The sequence below is a fragment of the Schistocerca nitens genome, chromosome 5 (assembly GCF_023898315.1).
Source record: "Schistocerca nitens isolate TAMUIC-IGC-003100 chromosome 5, iqSchNite1.1, whole genome shotgun sequence".
In the NCBI taxonomy this organism is placed as follows: domain Eukaryota; kingdom Metazoa; phylum Arthropoda; class Insecta; order Orthoptera; family Acrididae; genus Schistocerca; species Schistocerca nitens.
In genome coordinates this window covers 278,257,594-278,280,719 of record NC_064618.1, presented here as the reverse complement: position 1 = coordinate 278,280,719, position 23,126 = coordinate 278,257,594, and the positions used below count along the sequence as shown (strand labels likewise).

The window sequence follows — 23,126 nt, the reverse complement described above, 5'->3', positions numbered from 1 at the left end:
AGTAAAAAATAAATTTGGTATGGAAATTTTTGGCAGAATCTAAATAATTTAGGCATAACAGTAAAAACACACACACACACACACACACACACACACACCTGTAAAATTGGCTGAATATACAATGCTGGGGACTGCTGTTTGGCAGCTAGATGGGGATGAAGGGCTATCTCAGATGGGGTGGATGAGAGGAGAAAAGAGGCAGGGAGCAAGAGGGAGGGTTGGGAAAGGATGGCTGATGGCACAGAGGGCAGCAACAAGTGTGCAAGCTAAGAATGTGGGAGGGGGAGACAGCAAATGCACAGGGTAGGGATGTGATTCACTGACACTGGAAACAGTGCATTCGTACAGCGCACAGTGCATTGAGGGAGTGGATTGGGATGGACAGGGTGAAAGAACAGACGAAGCGGAGACTGTCTGGAAGACAGGGTGCAGGGAGTCTGTGAAATCAACTCTGCTTTTGGCTATAGTTTGGTGGTAACAATTAATTCTGTGGGACAGGTAAGTGGTGGTCATGCCCAATTAAAATGCTGTGCATAAATGGCTGCAGAGCTGGTATGACATGCCTGCATTCACTATGGGCCCTGCCTCTGATAAGATAAGCCTCTGACGGTCCTAGAGTAGGATACCCTGGGCGAGTGAATCGGGCATGTCTTCCGTTTGGACCTCCAGAGGGATATGACTCCATAGCAAGGGATTGAAATGCAAGGATAGAGCAGAATGTTGTGTATATTGGGTGTGCAGAAGAATACTACTTTAGGAGGGTTGGGGAGGATTGTGGATAGGGAATTCGTTTCTGAGCACTGTGATACATAGTCAAAGCCCTGACAAATGACATGATTCAGTTGCTCCAGTCCGGAATGGTATTGGGTAATAAGGGTGGGGGACACATCTTTGCTGTTGGTACTTGATGTTGTGTGAGTTTGGGTTGTGTGAGTGTGAGGATATGGTGCAGGAAATCTGTTAGCATACTATGTCTGGAGGATGGGACCCGTCTGTGAAATCCTTTTGAGACCTACAGCATGCTGGGCAAGGGAATTCTTGTCACTGCAGATATGCAGTCAGTGGGAGAGCTATCAAAACGCAGGTCCCGTTAACAGTTAGTAAGCTTAATAAGGACAAAGAGATGCGTATACCCTTTAGAGAGATGGAGTCACCATCCAGGAAGCTGCATATTGGACTGAGGAGGACTAGGTGAAGCGAATGGAAGAGAAAATGTTGAAGCTGTGGCGGAATGGGGATAGTGTGTCTTGGTCTGGATCCAGATCATGAAGATATTATCAGTGAACCTAAACCGGACTGATGGTTCGTTGTTTAAGGAGGCTCCAGGTGGCCCATTAACAGATTGGCATAGGAGGGTACCATGTGGGAAACCGTGGCAGGGCCATTCCCCCCCCCCCCCCCCCTCAGAGTAAAAGTGGGTATGTGTGAGGATGTAGTTGGGTGGACATATAAGGAATGATGTAGTGGCTTTGAAATCAGAAGGATTTTGGGAGCGGTAGTACACGATAGCAGCAGGGTCATGAGCATAGGGGGTGTTAAGGAAGTGGCTCAAACAGTGACGAATAGGGATCCAGTTAATGATGAGGCGGGGTTAGTCAAGAGTCGGTGAAGAAATGGCTCATATCTTTAATGTGATACGCTAGGTTATGGAGGTAGTAGTCAACAAGAGAGAAGATTCTCTCAGTGGGAACACAGTAACTAACTATAATGGAGTGTCCAGGATTGTTGAGTTTATGGACTTTGGGATCGGGTGTGTGGCGTGTCAGAGTGAGGAGAAAGATGAATTCAAGAGAAAGATTCTGCGATGGGCTTAAGAATTGGATTAGGGATTGGAGATAATGCTGTACTTATGGGGTGGAATCACTGTGACAGGGCTTGTAGGGGGAGTAATCTGACAGTTGGCAGATGCCTGTCAGATAGTGACTGTGATTGATCGCAACAGTGGTGGAGCCTTTGTCTGCAGAAGGAATCATTAAATCAGGACCTGTCATGAGATTGGGGATGGTTGTTCTTTTTTCTGTTCAGAGCTTTGTGTTCTTGGGAAGGGAAGTAAAGGATAAATCACTACTCACCATTAGGGGAGATGTTGAGTTGCGGACAGGCACAGCAAAAAGATTGCTAAAGACGTGAGCTTTTGGCCAAAAGGCCATCTTCTAAAGAAGACAAAACACACACACACACACACACACACACACACACGTGACCACTATCACTGGCCTCTGAGGCTGCACTGCCAATGAGGTGGCAAGTGATCAGAGACAGTGGTCATGTGTGTGTGAATTGGGTTTGCGTGAACATGCATGTGTTGTCTTCTTTAGAAGAAGGCCCACTGACCGAAAGCTCACATGTTCAGCAGTCTTTTTGTTGTGCCTGTCTGCAACCCAACATGTCATCTATGTGATGAGCAGCAATCAGTCTTTTTCATATTCCGTCCTGGATTTTCTAAGGTGAAGATAAGGGATTCCTGGAAGGTAACCAAGAGTTCTTTAGATATAAGAGGGAGAAGGTCATGGTTGGATGGTGGTATGAAATGGGGAGAAGCAAAGTTTATCATGGGATTAGGTTGGCGTTGTTTGGGGGGGGGGGGGACTGGTAGCAAAGAAGTGTTTCCACTGTAAGGGTAAGGAGAATGTGAGTAGCCCTCTGATGAGCCCAGCATGTTTGAACTGGGGTGTGGGGCTGAAGGTGAGATTCTTGGAAAGGACTGAAACTTCTGTAGAATTGAGGTTTTTGATGGATAAGTGACAAAAGTATTTTGGGTTTGTTTATGTTTTTGGTTTTGTGAGGTGTTGGGAGGGAGTTGTGGAGATGAGGCAGATGGAAAAGGTCAACAAGGCAGGGTGGGGGTGCTATGAGTGGTTCCAAGGGCGTTTACCAGGGTAGGATGGTTGTTGACGGGTATTTGTACTCTGAGGTGGGAGAGGACACCCATAATCTTGGGGTAGCGTCTGTGATTAGGAATCAAAATTATGAATAAAAATCATCAGCAGTGGTGGCTGAAGACTTCCGGCGTAAGAAGTTACCCTGATCTGTCAAGAGCCTTGTCAAAGATAGTGGAGGGGCACACAGACGTTCAGGGCACTCTCTTTTCATTGGGGCGGGGAAAGTGCCCCTAAAAGGCGGAAGAATCAGCAATGCTCAACAGCTTGAGGAAGAAGAAGGCAATGGAGATCAGTGCATTAAAGACACATCATGTCTATCCATGTGACATGTGGCCTATAATTGAAAGAAATGTCATAGTGATCTCTCCATTGGCAAAAGATTCTGGATTAGTTCCCCATTCAGATATCTGGGAAGGGCCTGCCAAGAAGGAGGTGACCATGAGAAAACGATTAAATGTCCAATGAAAGGCTAACATTCTGTATGTCGGGGCATGGAATATCAGAAATTTGAACATGGTAGGAAAGCTAGAAAATCTGAAAAGGGAAATGCTAAAGCTCACTCTAGATGTAGTGAGCATCAGGAGTTGTTCACGTTAGAATCAACAGCAGACCAGCACTGACAACAATAGTTCAGATATACATATCGACGTCGCAAGCAGAAGATGAAGAGAGAAAGTATATGAAGATACTGAATGGTCAGTATAGTATGTAAAGGGAGATGAAAACCTAATAATCATGGGGGGGGATTGGAATGCAGTTGTAGGGGAAGGAATAGAAGAAAGGGTTACAGGAGAATATGGGCTTGGTAGTAGGAATGAGAGAAGAGAAAAGCTAATTGAGGTCTGCAATATGTTTCAGATAGTGATAGTGAATACTCTGTTCAAGAATCACAAGAGGAGGAGGTATACTTGGAAAAGGCTGGGAGATACTGGAAGATTTCAGTTAGACTACGGGCATGATTAGGCAGATACTTCAAAAGTAGATGTTGGATTGTAAGGTGTACCCAGGAGCAAATATAGACTCAGATCACAATTTAGTAATGGTGAAGAGTAGGCTGGAACTTAGGAGATTAGTCGGGAAGGATCTATGGACAAAGAAGCGGGATGCGGAACTATTAAGGAATGAAGAGATATGCTTGAAATTCTGTGAGGCTATTGATACAACAATAATGAATAGTCAGTAGGCAGTTCAGTTGAAAAATAATGGACATGTCTGAAAAGGGCAATCACAGAAGTTGCAGAGAAAAACATAGGTACAAGGTATATAACTGAGGAAGTCAAGGGTGACAAAAGAAATACTTCAGTTGATCAACAAAAGAAGGAAGTACAAAAATTTTCAGAAAATTCAGGAATACAGAAATAAAAGTCACTTAGGAATGATATAAATAGGAAGTGCAGGGAAGCTTAGATGAAATGGCTACATGACAAATGTGAAGAAATCGAAAAAGAAATGATTGTTGGAAAGAGTGTCTCAGCATACAGAAAAGTCAAAACAGCCTTCAGTGCAATGGGAATTCCACTGTTATATGCAGCGGAAAGAGCAGATCGGTGGAAAGAGTACATTGAGGGCCTCTGTGAGGGAAAGGACTTATCTGCTGACCTGATGGGAGAAGAAACAGGAGTTGATAGGGGATCCACTATTAGAATCAGAATTTAGAAGAGCTTTGAAAGACTTTAAATCAAATAAGGCATACAGACAGATAATGTTTCCAAAATCATTGGGGGATATGGCAACAAAATGATTATTCACGTTGGCATGTGAAATGTATGAGACTGGAGATGTACCATCAGACCCCGAAAAATGTCATCCACACCATTGCCAAGATTACAAGAGCCAACAAGTGCAAGAATTATTAAACAATCAGCTTAACAGCTCATGCATCCAAGTTGCTGAGAAGAATAATATACAGAATATTGAAAAAGAAAATTGTGGATCTGTTGGATGACAATCAGTTTGGCTTTAGGAAAGGTAAAGGTACCAGAGAAGTAGTCGTGACATTGTGGTTGCTGATAGAAGCAAGCCCGAAGAAAACCCAAGACACATTCAAAGCATTTTTCAGCATAGAAAAAGCGTTTGACAATGTAAAATGGTGCAAGATGTTCAAAATCTTTGAGAAAAATAGGGGTAAACTATAGGGATACATGTACAAGAACTAAGAGGGAACAATAAAAGTGGAAGACCAAGAACGAAGTGCACATTCAAGTAATTATGGACTTAATTCACTTATCTAAATTTATGACACAAATGGATTTCTTGAATATGTTGTATTACCACACTCCAAACTACAATGCAAGAGTAAACTTCAACATTATTATGCACACATGGCTGTATGTTTTGTAGCATCAATGAATAGAATAAACCAAAACTTGTAGTTTTCTGACATTTCATGTTAACTAGTTGCATTTTAGGACAGAACTGGATTTTTTGGAGGACACGCCCCATTTTCCGTGGTGATGAAACAGCCGACAGTAGTGCTAACACAATTGTGCGGGGAGAAAATCTACAGCGTATGTGAAGCCTTTAGATCTAAATTATACATAAATATAGGGGATCTTAAACTGAGTAACATGAGATAAAAAACTAACTTTGGAAACAAGTATTTAATGTTTATTGACGTAAATAACATACACCTTATCATAACAATTAAAGCTCAAAGCAGGTATTCAAAGTGATGTGTGCCTGTCTCAATGGGTGCATTAGAAGAGAATCCATTGAGAAATATGAACTCTGGATTCAAAATCATGTGGCCCCACTGCTTGGACAACTTGTTCATAACTGTGTATTTCACAGGCAAAGTGAAGAGTACTTATTGATGAATCTTCTCTCACATGATCTAACACTATCTCTTCACATTTTCTCATTTTTCTCATAAGTTTCTAAGTGTGGTGATAAATTTCATCCAATAAAGATGGTAGCTTTTGCAAAAGTTTTCTCTGTACATTTGTTCAGCTTCCCAGGAATTAACATTCTGCAGTCCCATACATTAAAACTATGTCTACAGGTTCCTGTAACATGTAATGCTCCATCTCCAAAAACCAATCATGAACTGTAAACAATGCTAAACTCCACTGTCGCCACATCACCAATGAGTGTATTGTTTTTTTAGATAGTGCTGCCAATGTCCATGTGACAACCAGTGGTTTGTTATGAAACGTAAAACAATGCCTCACACCCGTTGCTCAGTCACTTCTCATATTGTCTGAAATATTTATTTTAAACCGTCGGCAAATAGTTTGAAATAGCTTAGGACCCTCTACTGTACGTATGTTATTTACCCTAAAGGGAATACTGGATTCATCCACATGCAATTTCCATATTTTTGGAGCCCTGAGGAAAGACACTCATGGCCGTATATATGCTTTGGATGTGCATGCTTGGGTTGGGTGCAGTCATCATTCTGTAGGCAAGTGCAAACATTTTTCTATGGAGGCATTGACCTTCATTTCTCACAGTGGGATAAATGTATTAAAAGTTATTCCAGAGTTTTGAAGTAATAAACAGTTTACTTACTTTTTCCTCCATCTGTCTTATTTTCATTTGACTGCCTCTTATAATAACTTTTGCACTCACACTATTGTTATCCCCTCCAGTATGAAAGTCAGAAATGATTATTGGCTATACATGAGACAGCATAGATTTGTGCCTGACTTATGAGATACTGAAATGTGTGAAGTTTATTGTAAATCACAGCAGTTGGTAGTTGATGAATTTGAGTGCAGTGAATGGTTGGTTTTCAGATTTTACGGCCGAATTGCAGAACATCCAGATAAACATGAAGAAAAGACACTTGAAGCAATTAGAAATAATGCTGAAGGCTTAGCGCGCATTTCAGGAGAGAGGATTTGGAGTGAACTTCACAAAATACTTGAAGGGAACTATGGAGGCGATTTAATGCTGAAAATCTTAAGTCTTGGTATTGGACCATATATTGGTAAGTACTTGCCTTGGTGCAGCAGCTGGATGGACACCCGTCTTTTTAAAAACAAAATCAAATTGGATGAATTTCTGTTGTCATATTTCCAGATAAAAGACTGATGCGCTTGAGATAAGTGCACAGAAATAATCACAGAATCACTGCCTTTCACAGTCAAATCTTTCTTCATTGAGAACTAAAGAGAGACTGAAATGAAAAAGTAGGTAGTGGGAGTTTCTTAACTTCACTACAAAATATAAATCCAGTGTAATATGCCACACTGCTCACAGCACTGTCTGTGAAGCTCTGCAACAATTACCTTTATAATATGCTGGTACTGCCTTAATAATGTTAACCACATATGAATAATAAAATAGTTGTGTTCAGATTTTTAAAAAAAATGATACATCACAAGTGTAGCATAGAAGGGTGAGATATGTTTAAGTCTGTTGTCCAAGAATGACTAATGTGCTATAAAACTAGCTCACTTTGTTTACTTCATTATGACCCTCTACTCAGTGAAAAGAATTATTAATTAACTGAAAGATAACACGAAGAAAGAAATATTTTTACGTGTACTGTGCAGACATTGTGGAATGTAAGTTGTATAGAATCATGGGGATTCAGAGAAAAATATGATACAGTGTTTGGCATTTAAACTGTATGAAGAACTCTCTATTTCAGAGATATTTTCCCATGATATGTTTGAGGCATACATGTTACCTGTCCTGTCTTGCAAGTATTTCACCAATTTTTAATCAGCCTGTAAGTTACATTGACAAAGAATGTTTGGCTTTGAAAGCCAGAGTGTAAATATGTTGTGTTTTGTGTCGCTGTCACCAATCATTGATGATAACATTGTTTCTTTATGCTCTTGATTGATATTTAAACTATTCATTATATGTGACTATTTAGTGGTACCAGTACATGTTTTTGGTAGGTGACAATATGAGACTATTCTGGACTTACATTCAGGGTGATGATGCTTCCAGTCCCCGTCCAGCAATCCAGATATAGGTTTTCTGTGATTTCTCTAAATTGCTTAAGGCAAATGCTAGATTGTTTTCTTTGAAAGTGCACAGCTGATTTTCTTTCCCATTCTTCCTTAACCTGAGCTTGTGCTTCATCTGTAATGACCTCTGTGTTAATGGGACATAAAACAATAATCTTCCTTCCTTCCTTTTTGTGTGAGACTATATCACTGTGGCCTGTTTTGGAATGCTGAAACAAGATGATTTTGAAAAACAGTCACTTTCTGTCCATTATGTTTGCCCACAATTTTGCTTAAGTTGCAGCAGACCTAGGCAATGTTGTTTAGTGCTAATAAAGTGGCAGACAGTTGATTGAATTGAAACCTCTTTCCATGTGAAATTCAACTGTCTTGTGTTTATTTAAAATGCCATAGAAGCTACAAAATTAGTCAGTAGATTATAGTCCTAAACTGATCATTATTACAATAATGAAAAATGTAGGATCAAAACTATAAGGAAAAATGAGAAAGGTTTCCAGTCACCTTTTGTTGATTAATATCCGACACAGTGAAAAACACTATAGCACAGCACAGAGTAATCAGTCACAAGTGGGTGCATATAGATGTCAGTGTGGTTATGCATGTGAGTGTGCATACTTACACTAGCATAGGAATGTTTCCCTACCTAACTTGCTAAATTAGTTACAAAATTGCAAAATATGGCATGATAGATACTGCACAAAGATCAGTGTCCACACGTAGTTAAGAAAACAACACATTTGTTAAACAACTAAACTACTGCAGAAAAAGCATGAAATGATATCAAAATTAACTAATATCAGAGAAAGTCACTTGCTGATGTGATGGTACTGTATAAAAGCATTGTGTGGTAAGAATATTGGACACTGAACAAAGTCACTACTCTGTCCCAGAGTATCCACCAGCACAATACCAATTTTTATCGACATGAGGCACAGAATTAATCATCTCTCTGGGCGAGACTCAAACAACAAGCCTGCACTTAACACAAAAGTGTGCTGGCAGTGACGGGTTGAGTTTGGAACTCGCATAGTACTCATATAGGCACCAACAATTACCGATTGTAATAGCTTGCAGCCCACAACAGCAATTTACACACTGGGCTGCATAGCAGGCATAGAAATGGTGCGGGTGAGTCTTAAAACTTTACAATAGTGTACCGGTACGAAGAGCATCATCATGTGGCATGTCCTCATGGTGAGGCCACAGGGCTGAAGTCAATTTGGACGCTACATGGAGAAGAGAGAGACTGAGAGCAAGGACAGGTCAGCAGAAGCTTCACTAGAAACTGAGCTATTGTTCTGTACCAGTATCCAGTAACCGTTGTTGGTGTTGTGGTCTTCAGTCCTGTGACTGGTTTGATGCAGCTCTCCATGCTGCTCTATCCTGTGCAAGCTTCTTCATCTCCCAGTACCTACTGCGACCTACATCCTTCTGAATCTGCTTAGTGTATTCATTTCTTGGTCTCCCCCTACGATTTTTACCCTCCACGCTGCCCTCCAATACTAAATTGGTGATCCCTTGATGCCTCAGAACGTGTCCTACCAACCGATCCCTTCTTCTGGTCAAGTTGTGCCACAAACTTCTCTTCTCCCCAATCCTATTCAATACTTCCTCATTAGTTATGTGATCTACCCATCTAATCTTCAGCATTCTTCCGTAGCACCACATTTCGAAAGCTTCTATTCTCTTCTTGTCCAAACTGGTTATCGTCCATGTTTCACTTCCATACATGGCTACACTCCATACAAATACTTTCAGAAATGACTTCCTGACACTTAAATCTATACTCGATGTTAACTAATTTCTCTTCTTCAGAAACGCTTTCCTTGCCATTGCCAGTCTACATTTTATATCCTCTCTACTTCGACCATCATCAGTTATTTTGCTCCCCAAATAGCAAAACTCCTTTACTACTTTAAGTGTCTCATTTCCTAATCTAATACCCTCAACATCACCCGACTTAATTTCTCTTCTTCAGAAACGCTTTCCTTGCCATTGCCAGTCTACATTTTATATCCTCTCTACTTCGACCATCATCAGTTATTTTTCTCCCCAAATAGCAAAACTCCTTTACTACTTTAAGTGTCTCATTTCCTAATCTAATACCCTCAACATCACCCGACTTAATTCGACTACATTCCATTATCCTCGTTTTGCTTTTGTTGATGTTCATCTTATATCCTCCCTTCAAGACACCATCCATTCCGTTCAACTGCTCTTCCAAGTCCTTTGCTGTCTCTGACAGAATTACAATGTCATCGGCGAACCTCAAAGTTTTTATTTCTTCCCCATGGATTTTAATACCTACTCCAGTAACCGTATTAGGCGGGTATTCAATTGCACAGCAGAGTCAACAGTTCGGGGGCAGGAGTAAACACACAAAGTAAAAAACTCGCTGCCCTAGCAGATGGCCAGGCCGCAACAAGTAAGGAACATACAGAACTGCTAAGATCGATGTGAAGCAAAGAGCCACCATGCCCTAGAAAGAAATTTTGTAGGTAGAGAGTTAGTATTGTATGTTGGATGTTCATATTCCACATGCATCAGTCAGCTATAGGCAATTTGTTGCTTTTCTTCATTTGAGTCTATTGAACTGATTATCAGTTTGTTTCAGTACTTGTTCCATTATGTTTCTTTTTTCCTCCAAGTCATACTAAGTGAATAATGTAGTTGTTACTTTGAAAAGGCCACAGTGGATTCCTCTCTCCATTCTTATAAAATGTAGGCAATTACTTCATTACTAATTATGTCATTAAGAAGAAAATACCTCATTAAGAAGAATTCTGTGTAATATAAATAAGGGAAGTGGCGAATGCAACAATGCAATGCATGTAAGCCAAAATGGAAACACTGCTGAGCTGAGCTGACTAGTATAGAAAACACACACACACACACACACACACACACACACACACACACGATGTTACCAACTATTGTCCCCATGTCATCAGTGGTGAAGAGGGCAATGGTGGTGGCCACAACAGCTGTGTATTTGACTCTGCTTCCCCCTCCAGACCTTTCTGCACCCTAGCAGACTGTGTCAAATGGCAACACAGCTACCACGCTAAAGCTGGTATTCGGCCCATATCACTTGACCCACTGAAAAGTCGATCACAAAATTATTTTAATTTAATTTTAACCAACTTTTGATAGGACGCACTGCTGAGCACAATATGCTCAACTTCAGTAGCTGCTTCAGAACCCCTCCCATGTGCCTGCTGGATCCTCCTTCCCTTCCCCTCCCCTCCCCTCCCCTCCCCTCCCCTCCCCTCCCCTCTGACCCATCCCCTAAATTAGCTTCTCAGAGCTGTATAGATGAGAAACGTCCTTCCAACACATCCTTCAAATAAAGCTTTTTGTAGGTGACTGTCGATGGCTGATAAGTATTTTGAAAAATAACAAAGAAAGAAAGAAAATGCCTGTATCATCTGCTGTACAACTGTATATTTATTCTCTACCGGTTTCAGTTATAACAACCACATTCACAGGAGAAAAACAATGTACATCAATGAATCAAAAATGCCATATTTACCCAACTATGACCCTGAATATAAGACCCTTCCCCCCCTTTTTTAGAGGCTCCTTGAGAAAAAATTAGTTTTGAAATATTCTGACTAATCAAAATTACAAAGTTTTATTGACATAAGATTTCTCCATAAAAAGTTACCATTACATGTATTCTAAACTTACGCCATGTAATGGTTATCTAAATTTTGATAATACAAGGAGAAATAAAATAAACAAACAGAAATTGTTTGCATTAATTTTTCTCTTCATTGCCCCTTTTGTTTAGCGTGTTGTTTGTGGTACCATTGTTTTTAATCAGCCCCTTTCTTCCAAGTACATTGCAGGTTTATTTTCTTTTTCCTTTTCTTTTATTTTAAAAAGAAAAACACAGAGTGGATTTCACTTCTGTACTGACAGGATGTTCCAATGTCTTTTGCTACAGAAACATATCATCTGCCCACCGTTCTCTTATTGGCTGTGTCACCCCCTATTGTTTGTGTCACACCTAATTTTGAGCATCGCTGCATGAAACACGAAAGTGCGCCACTGGCCCCTGGCTTGATTTTTAGCATCTCATGCAGAAATGTACACTATTGCTGAGTGTTTGGCCAATTTTAAAGTCATTTTGATTCGGAGTACAAATTGATTTAGACAAACTGCAGTTTAAATTTGGTAGATGGTCATAAAAAGCCAAAGTACGCAGTATAAATTGCCATGGTTGGAAGCAAGATGAAATTTGCTGCGCGCTTGGCACTCAACTCCCCACACTCATTATAGTTCTCAGCCAAGCTCGTGTCACTGTTCCTACTCCAAGCCTTCTGTAGAGCTGTGCTTGAGCAATAGTGAAAGACAGACAGCTGTATCTTCCAGAGTACAGGTCATATCTAACAACAGCAACTAATACATAAATAAAAAATCTCAATCACAATTCACTCCAAGTCTTGAACTTTCTCTTGTCCCGTGATCCAGTGCCGTGTGTTGGTACTATCTCCATAACGGTCTTTTTGCTATAATTTATTCTTGCAAAAACAATTGCTGGTTGTTTAATGTGATATGTTTTGTTTGTTAGATATGTCATTCTGGGTTAATTTTCTTTCTCATTTCATCTGAGTGTCACCATCACATTCGAAGGCTGGTAATATTTTCCCCAAGTATTCTAATATGTGAATAGCTAACAAATTTTCATTTGTGATTAATGGAAAATCTCATATAAAGATGTGAAACCAATACTAAGAAAGAGATAGAGGGGCTGGCCAGTACTTACCTCAGCTCAGTACAGCCGATAGATACACAAAAAACAGAACCGAAAATTTACGTTCCTAGCTTTCGGAACAAATGTTCCTTCGTCAGGGAGGAGAGAGGGGACAGAAAGGGAAGAAGGGAAAGTAGATTCAGTTATTCACAACCCAGGTTATGAAGCAACAGGGAAAGGAAAACAGGGAGGGTAGCAAGGATGGAGGCATGGTTGTCAGATGGAAGCCAAAGAGTACTTACAGTAGAATATCTTTGGCTTCCCTCTGACAACCATGCCTCCATCCTTGCTACCCTCCCTGTTTTCCTTTCCCTGTTGCTTCATAACCTGGGTTGTGAGTAAGTGAATCTACTTTCCCTTCTTCCCTTTCTTTCCCCTCTCTCCTCCCTGATGAAGGAACAATTGTTCCGAAAGCTAGGAACGTAAATTTTCGGTTCTGTTTTTTGTGTATCTATCGGCTGTACTGAGCTGAGGTAAGTACTGGCCAGCCCCTTTATCTCTTTGTTAGTATAAATTTTCATTTGTAACTCACTTCACAAATCATTAGTTTCTCATAAACAAATATTATACTGACTTGGGTAAGAATGATGTAATGATTTTTGAAGGACAAGATTTTCACCTATGAATGCTACCTTTACTTAAAAAGCAGCATAAGTGTATGTATAGAGTATAAGTACATGTATGTGAACTTCTGTTTTATAAACCTATTCATATACAACATAAGTTTGTGAGTTGATTGAATTTAATGCTATGTCCTCCTGTGTTTCACAAAGTTGTTGTAGTGCCTAATTCATAGTTTCTCACGTATACATCTGTTGCACTAGTGCCACGAGTCAAATGTCACATGATTGATTGAGCAATATCAATACTGTATCAAGTGCTTATTATGCGTATCTGAAAATCTCGAGCCTGTTTGATAGAAAGTGTTGTTTGCTAAGCTATACCCATCGGAACTTCAAAATAAATTTGTATAATACCTCAATAGCCAAAGCTTCACCTGTAAATGTAAGATGGCCACTATATTAATCTATTAAACACTGAAAATGTTTATCCCAGCAGCAGTAGTTTAGTTGTTGTTGTTGTGGTCTTCAGTCCTGAGACTGGTTTGATGCAGCTCTCCATGCTACTCTATCCTGTGCAAGCTTCTTCATCTCCCAGTACCTACTGCAACCTACATCCTTCTGAATCTGCTTAGTGTATTCATCTCTTGGTCTCCCTCTACGATTTTTACCCTCCACGCTGCCCTCCAATGCTAAATTTGTGAACCCTTGATGCCTCATAACATGTCCTACCAACCGATCCCTTCTTGTAGTCAAGTTGTGCCACAAACTTCTATTCTCCCCAATCCTATTCAATACCTCCTCATTAGTTACGTGATCTACCCACCTTATCTTCAGCATTCTTCTGTAGCACCACATTTCGAAAGCTTCTATTCTCTTCTTGTCCAAACTGGTTATCGTCCATGTTTCACTTCCATGCATGGCTACACTCCATACAAATACTTTCAGAAATGACTTCCTGACACTTAAATCTATAGTCGATGTTAACAAATTTCTCTTCTTCAGAAACGATTTCCTTGCCATTGCCAGTCTACATTTTATATCTTCTCTGCTTCGACCATCATCAGTTATTTTACTCCCTAAATAGCAAAACTCCTTTACTACTTTAAGTGTCTCATTTCCTAATCTAATCCCCTCAGCATCACCCGATTTAATTTGACTACATTCCATTATCCTCGTTTTGCTTTTGTTGATGTTCATCTTATATCCTCCTTTCAAGTCACTGTCCATTCCGTTCAACTGCTCTTCCAAGTCCTTTGCTGTCTCCGACAGAATTACAATGTCATCGGCGAACCTCAAAGTTTTTACTTCTTCTCCATGAATTTTAATACCTACTCCGAATTTTTCTTTTGTTTCCTTTACTGCTTGCTCAATATACAGATTGAATAACATCGGGGAGAGGCTACAACCCTGTCTCGCTCCTTTCCCAACCACTGCTTCCCTTTCATGCCCCTCGACTCTTATAACTGCCATCTGGTTTCTGTACAAATTGTAAATAGCCTTTCGCTCCCTGTATTTTACCCCTGCCACCTTCAGAATTTGAAAGAGAGTATTCCAGTTAACATTGTCAAAAGCTGTCTCTAAGTCTACAAATGCTAGAAACGTAGGTTTGCCTTTTCTTAATCTTTCTTCTAAGATACGTCGTAAGGTTAGTATTGCCTCACGTGTTCCAACATTTCTACGGAATCCAAACTGATCTTCCCCGAGGTTCGCTTCTACCAGTTTTTCCATTCGTCTGTAAAGAATTCGCATTAGCATTTTGCAGCTGTGACTTATTAAACTGATAGTTCGGTAATTTTCACATCTGTCAACACCTGCTTTCTTTGGGATTGGAATTATTATATTCTTCTTGAAGTCTGTGGGTATTTCGCCTGTCTCATACATCTTGCTCACCAGATGGTAGAGTTTTGTCACGACTGGCTCTCCCAAGGCCATCAGTAGTTCTAATGGAATGTTGTCTACTCCCGGGGCCTTGTTTCGACTCAGGTCTTTCAGTGCTCTGTCAAACTCTTCACGCAGTATCTTATCTCCCATTTCATCTTCATCTACATCCTCTTCCATTTCCATAATATTGTCCTCAAGTACATTGCCCTTGTATAGACCCTCTATATACTCCTTCCACCTTTCTGCCTTCCCTTCTTTTCTTAGAACTGGGTTGCCATCTGAGCTCTTGATATTCATACAAGTGGTTCTCTTCTCTCCAAAGGTCTCTTTAATTTTCCTGTAGGCAGTATCTATCTTACCCCTAGTGAGACAAGACCTTACATCCTTACATTTGTCCTCTAGCCACTCACTCCTGCTTAGCCATTTTACACTTCCTGTCGATCTCATTTTTGAGATGTTTGTATTCCTTTTTGCCTGCTTCATTTACTGCATTTTTATATTTTCTCCTTTCATCAATTAAATTCAATATTTCTTCTGTTACCCAAGGATTTCTATTAGCCCTTGTCTTTTTACCTACTTGATCCTCTGCTGCCTTCATCCCTCAGAGCTACCCATTCTTCTTCTACTGTATTTCTTTCCCCCATTCCTGTCAATTGTTCCCTTATGCTCTCCCTGAAACACTCTACAACCTCTGGTTCTTTCAGTTTATCCAGGTACCATCTCCTTAAATTCCCACCTTTTTGCAGTTTCTTCAGTTTCAATCTGCAGTTCATAACCAATAGATTGTGGTCAGAATCCATATCTGCCCCTGGAAATGTCTTACAATTTAAAACCTGATTCCTAAATCTCTGTCTTACCATTATATAATCTATCTTATACCTATTAGTATCTCCAGGATTCTTCCAGGTATACAACTTTCTTTTATGATTCTTGAACCAAGTGTTAGCTATGATTAAGTTATGCTCTGTGCAAAGTTCTACAAGGCGGCTTCCTCTTTCATTTCTTCCCCCCAATCCATATTCACCTACTATGTTTCCTTCTCTCCCTTTTCCTACTGACGAATTCCAGTCACCCATGACTATTAAATTTTCGTCTCCCTTCACTACCTGAATAATTTCTTTTATCTCGTCATACATTTCATCAATTTCTTCATCATCTGCAGAGCTAGTTGGCATATAAACTTGTACTACTGTAGTAGACATGGGCTTTGTGTCTATCTTGGCCACAAATATGGTTTAGTTTGCAAATATAAAATGACCCCAATTTTTTTAATGACGAATTTGGAAAAAGAACCTTCTTATAAGTGACTAAATATAGTACATTTTCGACAGATACAACACTGCCAGACTGCAGAACATACACAACTGATGATAAGAGTCTTTCTGAACATAATGGATATAAATGTGCCGTACATTAGCACAATTACAGTAACGTATCCACCCAGCGTTCTGCCACTTACTTTCCACTCTGCGCTTACGCTAAATCTTTGGTGACTTTGTTACTGACACAACTTTTATGCGTTAATGTTAACTATTGGGGATTTTCTCTGCCTGGGGACTGGTGTTTGTGTTCTCATCATCATCATCATCATCCTTGACAGTGGCTTGATTGGATTGCGTGAAAAATTGGGCTGTGTAAAAATTGGGAGTTTGTAGGGGCACTGATGATCATGCAGTTGAGTGCCCCACAAACCAAATCATCGTCATCATGTGCTAATGTACAGTATGTTTATATATATTATTTTCAAACTGACTCTTATGACAGTTATGTATGTTCCACAGTTTGGTTGTTCCATATTTAACAATAATGTAATTTTGATCCATTGATGTACACTGTTTTTCTCGTGTGAAGATCTTTGTTGGAGCTGAAACTGGTTGAGAAGAAATATACAGTTGTACAGCTGATGGCACAAATATTGGTTTTTCAACAATGTTGAAACCTGTAATTCTCCTAACTGTTACAGCAACTCTCCTACATTCACCACCATCTGCACTACCCCTCTTTGCACATTCAATACTCTCACTTGTTCTATACTCTCACACTCTTCCTTCACAGTCTCCCAGTTCCTCTGTTCCACCTCCCCACCCCCAGTTCACTCCTCCACTTCATTGTGTGCCTCGCGCAAGTCTCCCTGCCTGTGCCAGGATGAGCTCACTGGTGCCACAAACGTTCTGTCAGCTTTCTGCCTCTCACTCCCACCCATCGTCCATTCACCCCTCGTACTCCACCCGGCATGATCCCTCATAGCACCTCTTAAATCTGTCTGTATATTGTTTAGGGAGTTACTCTCTCAAAAGATTTTATCATTGTTTCTCATTTACTTTCCCTTTACTATTCATATTGTTAATATTTACAGCCATTCTTCCTCAGCTGCTTGTTCAATGCTGTTTATCTCATAGATCCAAATAACTATTACTAGTCTTTTGTCACTGAATTTATATTAATGTTTTTAGCCAAACATGTTTCACTTAAAAATATTTTATTACTAACCTAATTTTCTGTCAATGCTTGACAGAACACAAGAGTAATATAAATAGGAAACACTACCCAAAACTGCAAATTTATATTTATTTGGCTTCTTAGGCTATCATCAGGTGACAGCTATTCAACTATCATAACACGATGACCTAAGAACCAAGAAGCTGAAAGCTGGTGCATAACCAAATAGATATAATTTTGAAGAACATTAGGAAGTGTTTACTATAATTTTTTGTTTTGATATTCGTTGTTTTTCATGTTGGCAATTTTAGGTTACCGTCATATTGCAACTGCAGGATAATGATTTAGCACTTACTTTACATGAAGCTAAGGAGAAATAAAAGTTAAGTACTAAATCAAAATACTGTATTTGTAAATAATGTAAATATTGAAGGTAATCTAAAAGTGGGTTACCCGTGCAGTCTAAAACACTGCTTTCTGGGCAGGAAGGCGTGCCAGTCCCCAGCATGAATCCGCCCGGCAGATTAGTGTTTAGGTCCGGTGTGCCGGCCAGTCTGTGGATGGTTTTTAAGGTGATTTCCCATCTGCCTTGGCGAATGCAGGCTTGTTCTCCTTATTCTGCCTTAGTTACACTAGGTCGGTGATTGCTGCACAAACACGTTCTCCACATACATGTACGCCATAATTACTCTACCATGCAAACATTGGGGTTACACTCGTCTGGTGTGAAATGTTCCCGGGGGGGATACACTGGGGGCCACACCACACAATAACCCTGGGTTCGGTGTGGGGCGGCAGTGGGGTGAGTGGACTACTGTAGCCTGTTGTTGTGTTGTGTACTACTGAGGGCTGCGGTGGAGACGAAGCCTCTCCATTGTTTCTAGGTCCCCTGTTACATACAATCTAAAAGTGCTGCCATTGAACACTATACGTCGCAAAACAAAATATTTATTGAACAGTTACAATAAACATTTAGTTACAAAATATGACTAATAGTTACTCTTATCCGCAAGATTAACAGAGTATCACTTTAATTTTATATTTTCATACTGAAGAATTAATTTTCAGTCAGTAAACAACTTAATATTTATAATTTTACCATTACATTGATACATAGCTTTATTTTGTGAAATCAGAATAGATAAACTTCTATTACAGATTTGTATTTCATCTTGTTCTTATCAGGTTTACCCAGTGATCCAAACATTGAAGAACTTCAAGCAGTATGGAAGAGACGTGGAAGTGAGGGGTTTAAAGCAATGACTTTACTCACATCACTGCTTAGAAGCCAAGAACAGGTAAGGACCTGTTTGTTTTGAGTATGTAATTAAAAAATGGAATTAAATTATGTCAAAAATGGAAGTAGAAGAGTGCAGACTATTAGATATAGTGGACGTCTGAGCTTTTTATATGTATTCTGATACTTATCTACCCGACTTTCTGCCACTTACTTTCCACACTGAGATTATGCTGCATCTTTGATTACTTTGTTACTGACACAACATTTGAGTTAACATTAATCCTTTTTTTCCAAATATTTCTACGTATCACTTATATCTACCAGCCATAGATTGTTAAAATTTGAAATTAACATTCTAATTAAAAAAAAAAAAATGAAGATTCTTGCTGGCTAAGTGAAATACAAAAACATTTTCTTTCTTAGGACATAAGTCGCGTGAGTACACTAAGTGTATAATGTGAAAGAGTGTCCTTTTTTTGTTTACTTACTTCTGAAACCAGCATTGCAAATATGTAGAAAGCTTTTGAATTTCTTTTAGGTTATGAATTTCCACGGACGTGTGAAACTGTCAGCATATGACCGTGATTTGGGTCTATTCATTGCAGAAAATCGAGAAGACAAAATATCAGTAAATCCATTGAGGTGAGAATATTTTCCCTGATTTTTATATATTGTTAATTAAATAATGTTAAAGATATGAGGGTTGGAACTTTAATAGTGGCAGCTATTTGTTCACAACCGATACAAAAGAGTTACATGTTTGCACCTGTTACTGTCCTTCAGAGCAGTCACCAGTGTTGTGTAGAACCCGTTGCCTGCAATGTGGAAAGTGTAGTATACTGTTAGCAGAGCCTGTTCTGTTGGTGGTGCGAATGGATCGGTCTACTGCCTCCCGAATTTCTGGAACTGTTCTGAAGCAAATGCCATGAAGTGGTTCCTTCATCTTCGGAATCAAATCAAAGTCACAAAGACTTAAGTCCGGGGAGTATGGTGGATGGTAAAGTACTTCCCAGACCCATTGACCAAACAGAGCAGCCACAGCTTGCACTGTATGCGCCCATGCATTGTCATGCAAAATGATGGGTGGGTTGTTCAGAAACTGTTGCCGCTTCTTTCACAGAGCTGGTCGTAGGTGATGCTCTGAAAACAAACAGTAATACTATGCATTGACAGTCTGCCGTGGAGTGTAATGCGTTAGGGTAACACCATCACAGTCGTACATGAGAATCCCCATAACTTTCACCATACTGGGGCTCTGATGCACTTTCGACTTATGCAGTGACCAATAATGACGCCTTTCTTTGAATTGGCGTTTCAGTTTTGGCTCATACGATGTGGCCCATGTCTCATCCAGTGTTACGGTACGGCGTAAGAAAGCCTCTCCTTCACACTCATAGCACTCCAAGTGAGTATAAACAGCTTCGTAGCGCATCCATTTCTGCATTTCCGTCACGTCATGCGGAACCCATCGTGGTGCAATTTTTCGCATGCCCACGTTCCTTCAGGATGCAAAGCACAGTCGTATGTGCTAATCCGATTTTGTGGGCGAGCTCACGAATCGTATGGCATTGATCGCTGTCCACTAATGTGGCAACAACATGCACTTCTTCTTCAGAGATGCTAGGACGACCTGCCCGAATCATATCTGCCACAGTTTGCCGACCTTTGTTGAAGGCTTTTACCCAATGTGCCACTGTTCTGTGCAGCAATGCCGATTCCCCACGCACTTCTTGAAGACCTTGATGACGCTGTCGTGCTGTATGACCTCTGGCACATTCAATCTTGATCCAACTCCATTGTCCCTGTTTTGAAAACATAGTGACACCGTTACGTTAGACTGCTTGCTCACAAGTGACTGTGTTTCCCTCGATTGTGTGCATGCCAGTGACATGGGATGGGCAAGTCCATTTGCTCAGAGGTAAGGTAGGTGTGTCAGCAACGTGTGCTAGGCGGGTGATGGAGCCCCTTAGGGAAATAGCGGAAATGTCGGGGAAGAAGGCCAGTGTTCACTCTGTCTGCTTGCTGCGGGGTCTCATCTGAGGTGTGGAGGAGGCCCTGCCGGCGGCGATAGAGAGCACTGGGTGCACCCGACTGCAAATTGTTGCTCATGTCGGCACCAATGACTCCTGCCGTCTGGGTTCAGAGGTCATCCTCAGTTCATACAGGCGGTTGGTGGAGTTGGTGAAGGCGGAAAGCCTCGCTCGCGGGGTGGAATCTGAGCTAACTATTTGTAGTATTGTTCCCAGAATCGATCGCGGTCCTCTGGTTTGGAGCCGAGTGGAAATCTTAAACCAGAGGCTCAGACGATTCTGCGGAGATCTGGGGTGCAAATTTCTCGACCTCCACTATCGGGTGGAGAAATGTAGGGTCCCACTGAATAGGTCAGGCGTGCACTACACACAGGAAGCGGCTACAAGGGTAGCGGAGTACGTGTGGAGCGCACATGTGGGTTTTTTAGGTTAGAGAATTCCCTCCCTAGGCCCGACAAGACGCCTACTGAGATGCGGCAAGGTAGGAGTAGGCAAAATGCAACAGGGAACAACAATATTAATCTGCTAACAGTAAACTGCAGGAGCATCTATAGAAAGGTCCCAGAACTGCTCTCATTAATAAACGGTCACAATGCCCACATAGTACTAGGGACAGAAAGTTGGCTGAAACCAGATGTAAACAGTAATGAAATTCTAAACTCAGATTGGAATTTATACCTCAGAGACAGGCTGGACATTGAATGGGGAGGCGTGTTTATAGCGATAAGAAGTGCAATAGTATCGAAGGAAATTTACGGAGATCCGAAATGTGAAATAATTTGGGTGAAGGTCACGGTTAAAGCAGACTCAGACATGGTAATTGGATGTCTCTATAGGCCCCCTGGCTCAGCAGCTCTTGTGGCTGAGCACCTGAAGTATAATTTGGAAAATATTTCGAGTAGATTTCCCCACCATGTTATAGTTCTGGGTGGAGATTTTAATTTGCCGGATATAGACTGGGAGACTCAAATGTTCATAACGGGTGGCAGGGACAAAGAATCCAGTGAAATTTTTTTAAGTGCTTTATCTGAAAACTACCTTGAGCAGTTAACAGAGAACCGAACCGGCTCGTGGCGATAACATATTAGACCTTCTGGTGTCAAACAGACCCGAACTATTTGAAACAGTTAACGCAGAACAGGGAATCAGTGATCATAAAGTGGTTACTGCATCGATTATTTCAGCCGTAAATAGAAATATTAACAAAGGTAGGAAGATTTTTCTGTTTAGCAAAAGTGACAAAAAGCAGATTTCAGAGTACCTGATGGCTCAACACAAAAGTTTTGTCTCAAGTACAGATAGTGTTGAGGATCAGTGGACAAAGTTCAAAACCATCGTAGAATATGTGTTAGATGAGTATGTGCCTAGCAAGATCGTAAGAGGTGGAAAAGAGCCACCGTGGTACAACAACCAAGTTAGAAAACTGCTGCGGAAGCAAAGGGAACTTCACAGCAAACATAAACATAGCCAAAGCCTTGCAAACAAACAAAAATTACGCGAAGCGAAATGTAGTGTGAGGAGGGCTATGCAAGAGGCATTCAATGAATTCGAAAGTAAAGTTCTATGTACTGACTTGGCAGAAAATCCTAAGAAATATTGGTCTTATGTCAAAGCGGTAGGTGGATCAAAACAAAATGTCCAGACACTCTGTGAGCAAAATGGTACTGAAACAGAGGATGACAGACTAAAGGCCGAAATACTAAATGTCTTTTTCCAAAGCTGTTTCACAGAGGAAGACTGCACTGTAGTTCCTTCTCTAGATTGTCGCACAGATGACAAAATGGGAGATATTGAAATAGACGACAGAGGGATAGAGAAACAATTAAAATCGCTCAAAAGAGGAAAGGCCACTGGACCTGATGGGATACCAGTTCGATTTTACACAGAGTATGCGAAGGAACTTGCCCGCCTTCTTGCAGCGGTGTACCGTGGATCTCTAGAAGAGCGTAGCGTTCCAAAGGATTGGAAAAGGGCACAGGTCATCCCCGTTTTCAAGAAGGGACGTCTAACAGATGCGCATAACTATAGACCTATATCTCCAACGTCTATCAGTTGTAGAATTTTGGAACACATATTATATTAGAGTATAATGACTTTTCTGGAGAGTAGGAATCTACTCTGTAGGAATCAACATGGGTTTCGAAAAAGACGATCGTGTGAAACCCAGCTCTCGCTATTCGTCCACGAGACTCAGAGGACCATAGCCACGGGTTCCCAGGTAGGTGCCATGTTTCTTGACTTCCACAAGGCGTTCGATACAGTTCCCCACAGTCGTTTAATGAACAAAGTAAGAGCATATGGACTATCAGACCAATTGCGTGATTGGATTGAAGAGTTCCTAGATAACAGAACGCAGCATGTCATTCTCAATGGAGAGAAGGCTTCCGAAGTAAGAGTGATTTCAGGT

At 40.7% G+C, this 23,126-nt stretch overlaps 1 protein-coding gene across 1 annotated transcript in view; it reads left to right on the top strand.

Annotated features, from left to right (window-relative positions):
* The window catches only part of LOC126260028 (CCA tRNA nucleotidyltransferase 1, mitochondrial), a 67,680-nt gene that overhangs the window by 28,422 nt on the left and 16,132 nt on the right, over positions 1–23,126 (top strand). The window contains exons 6-8 of the mRNA XM_049957201.1: positions 6,620–6,813; positions 18,635–18,747; positions 19,228–19,331. Coding sequence (XP_049813158.1) covers positions 6,620–6,813; positions 18,635–18,747; positions 19,228–19,331 — 411 coding nt within the window. The remainder of the gene's footprint in view (positions 1–6,619; positions 6,814–18,634; positions 18,748–19,227; positions 19,332–23,126) is intronic.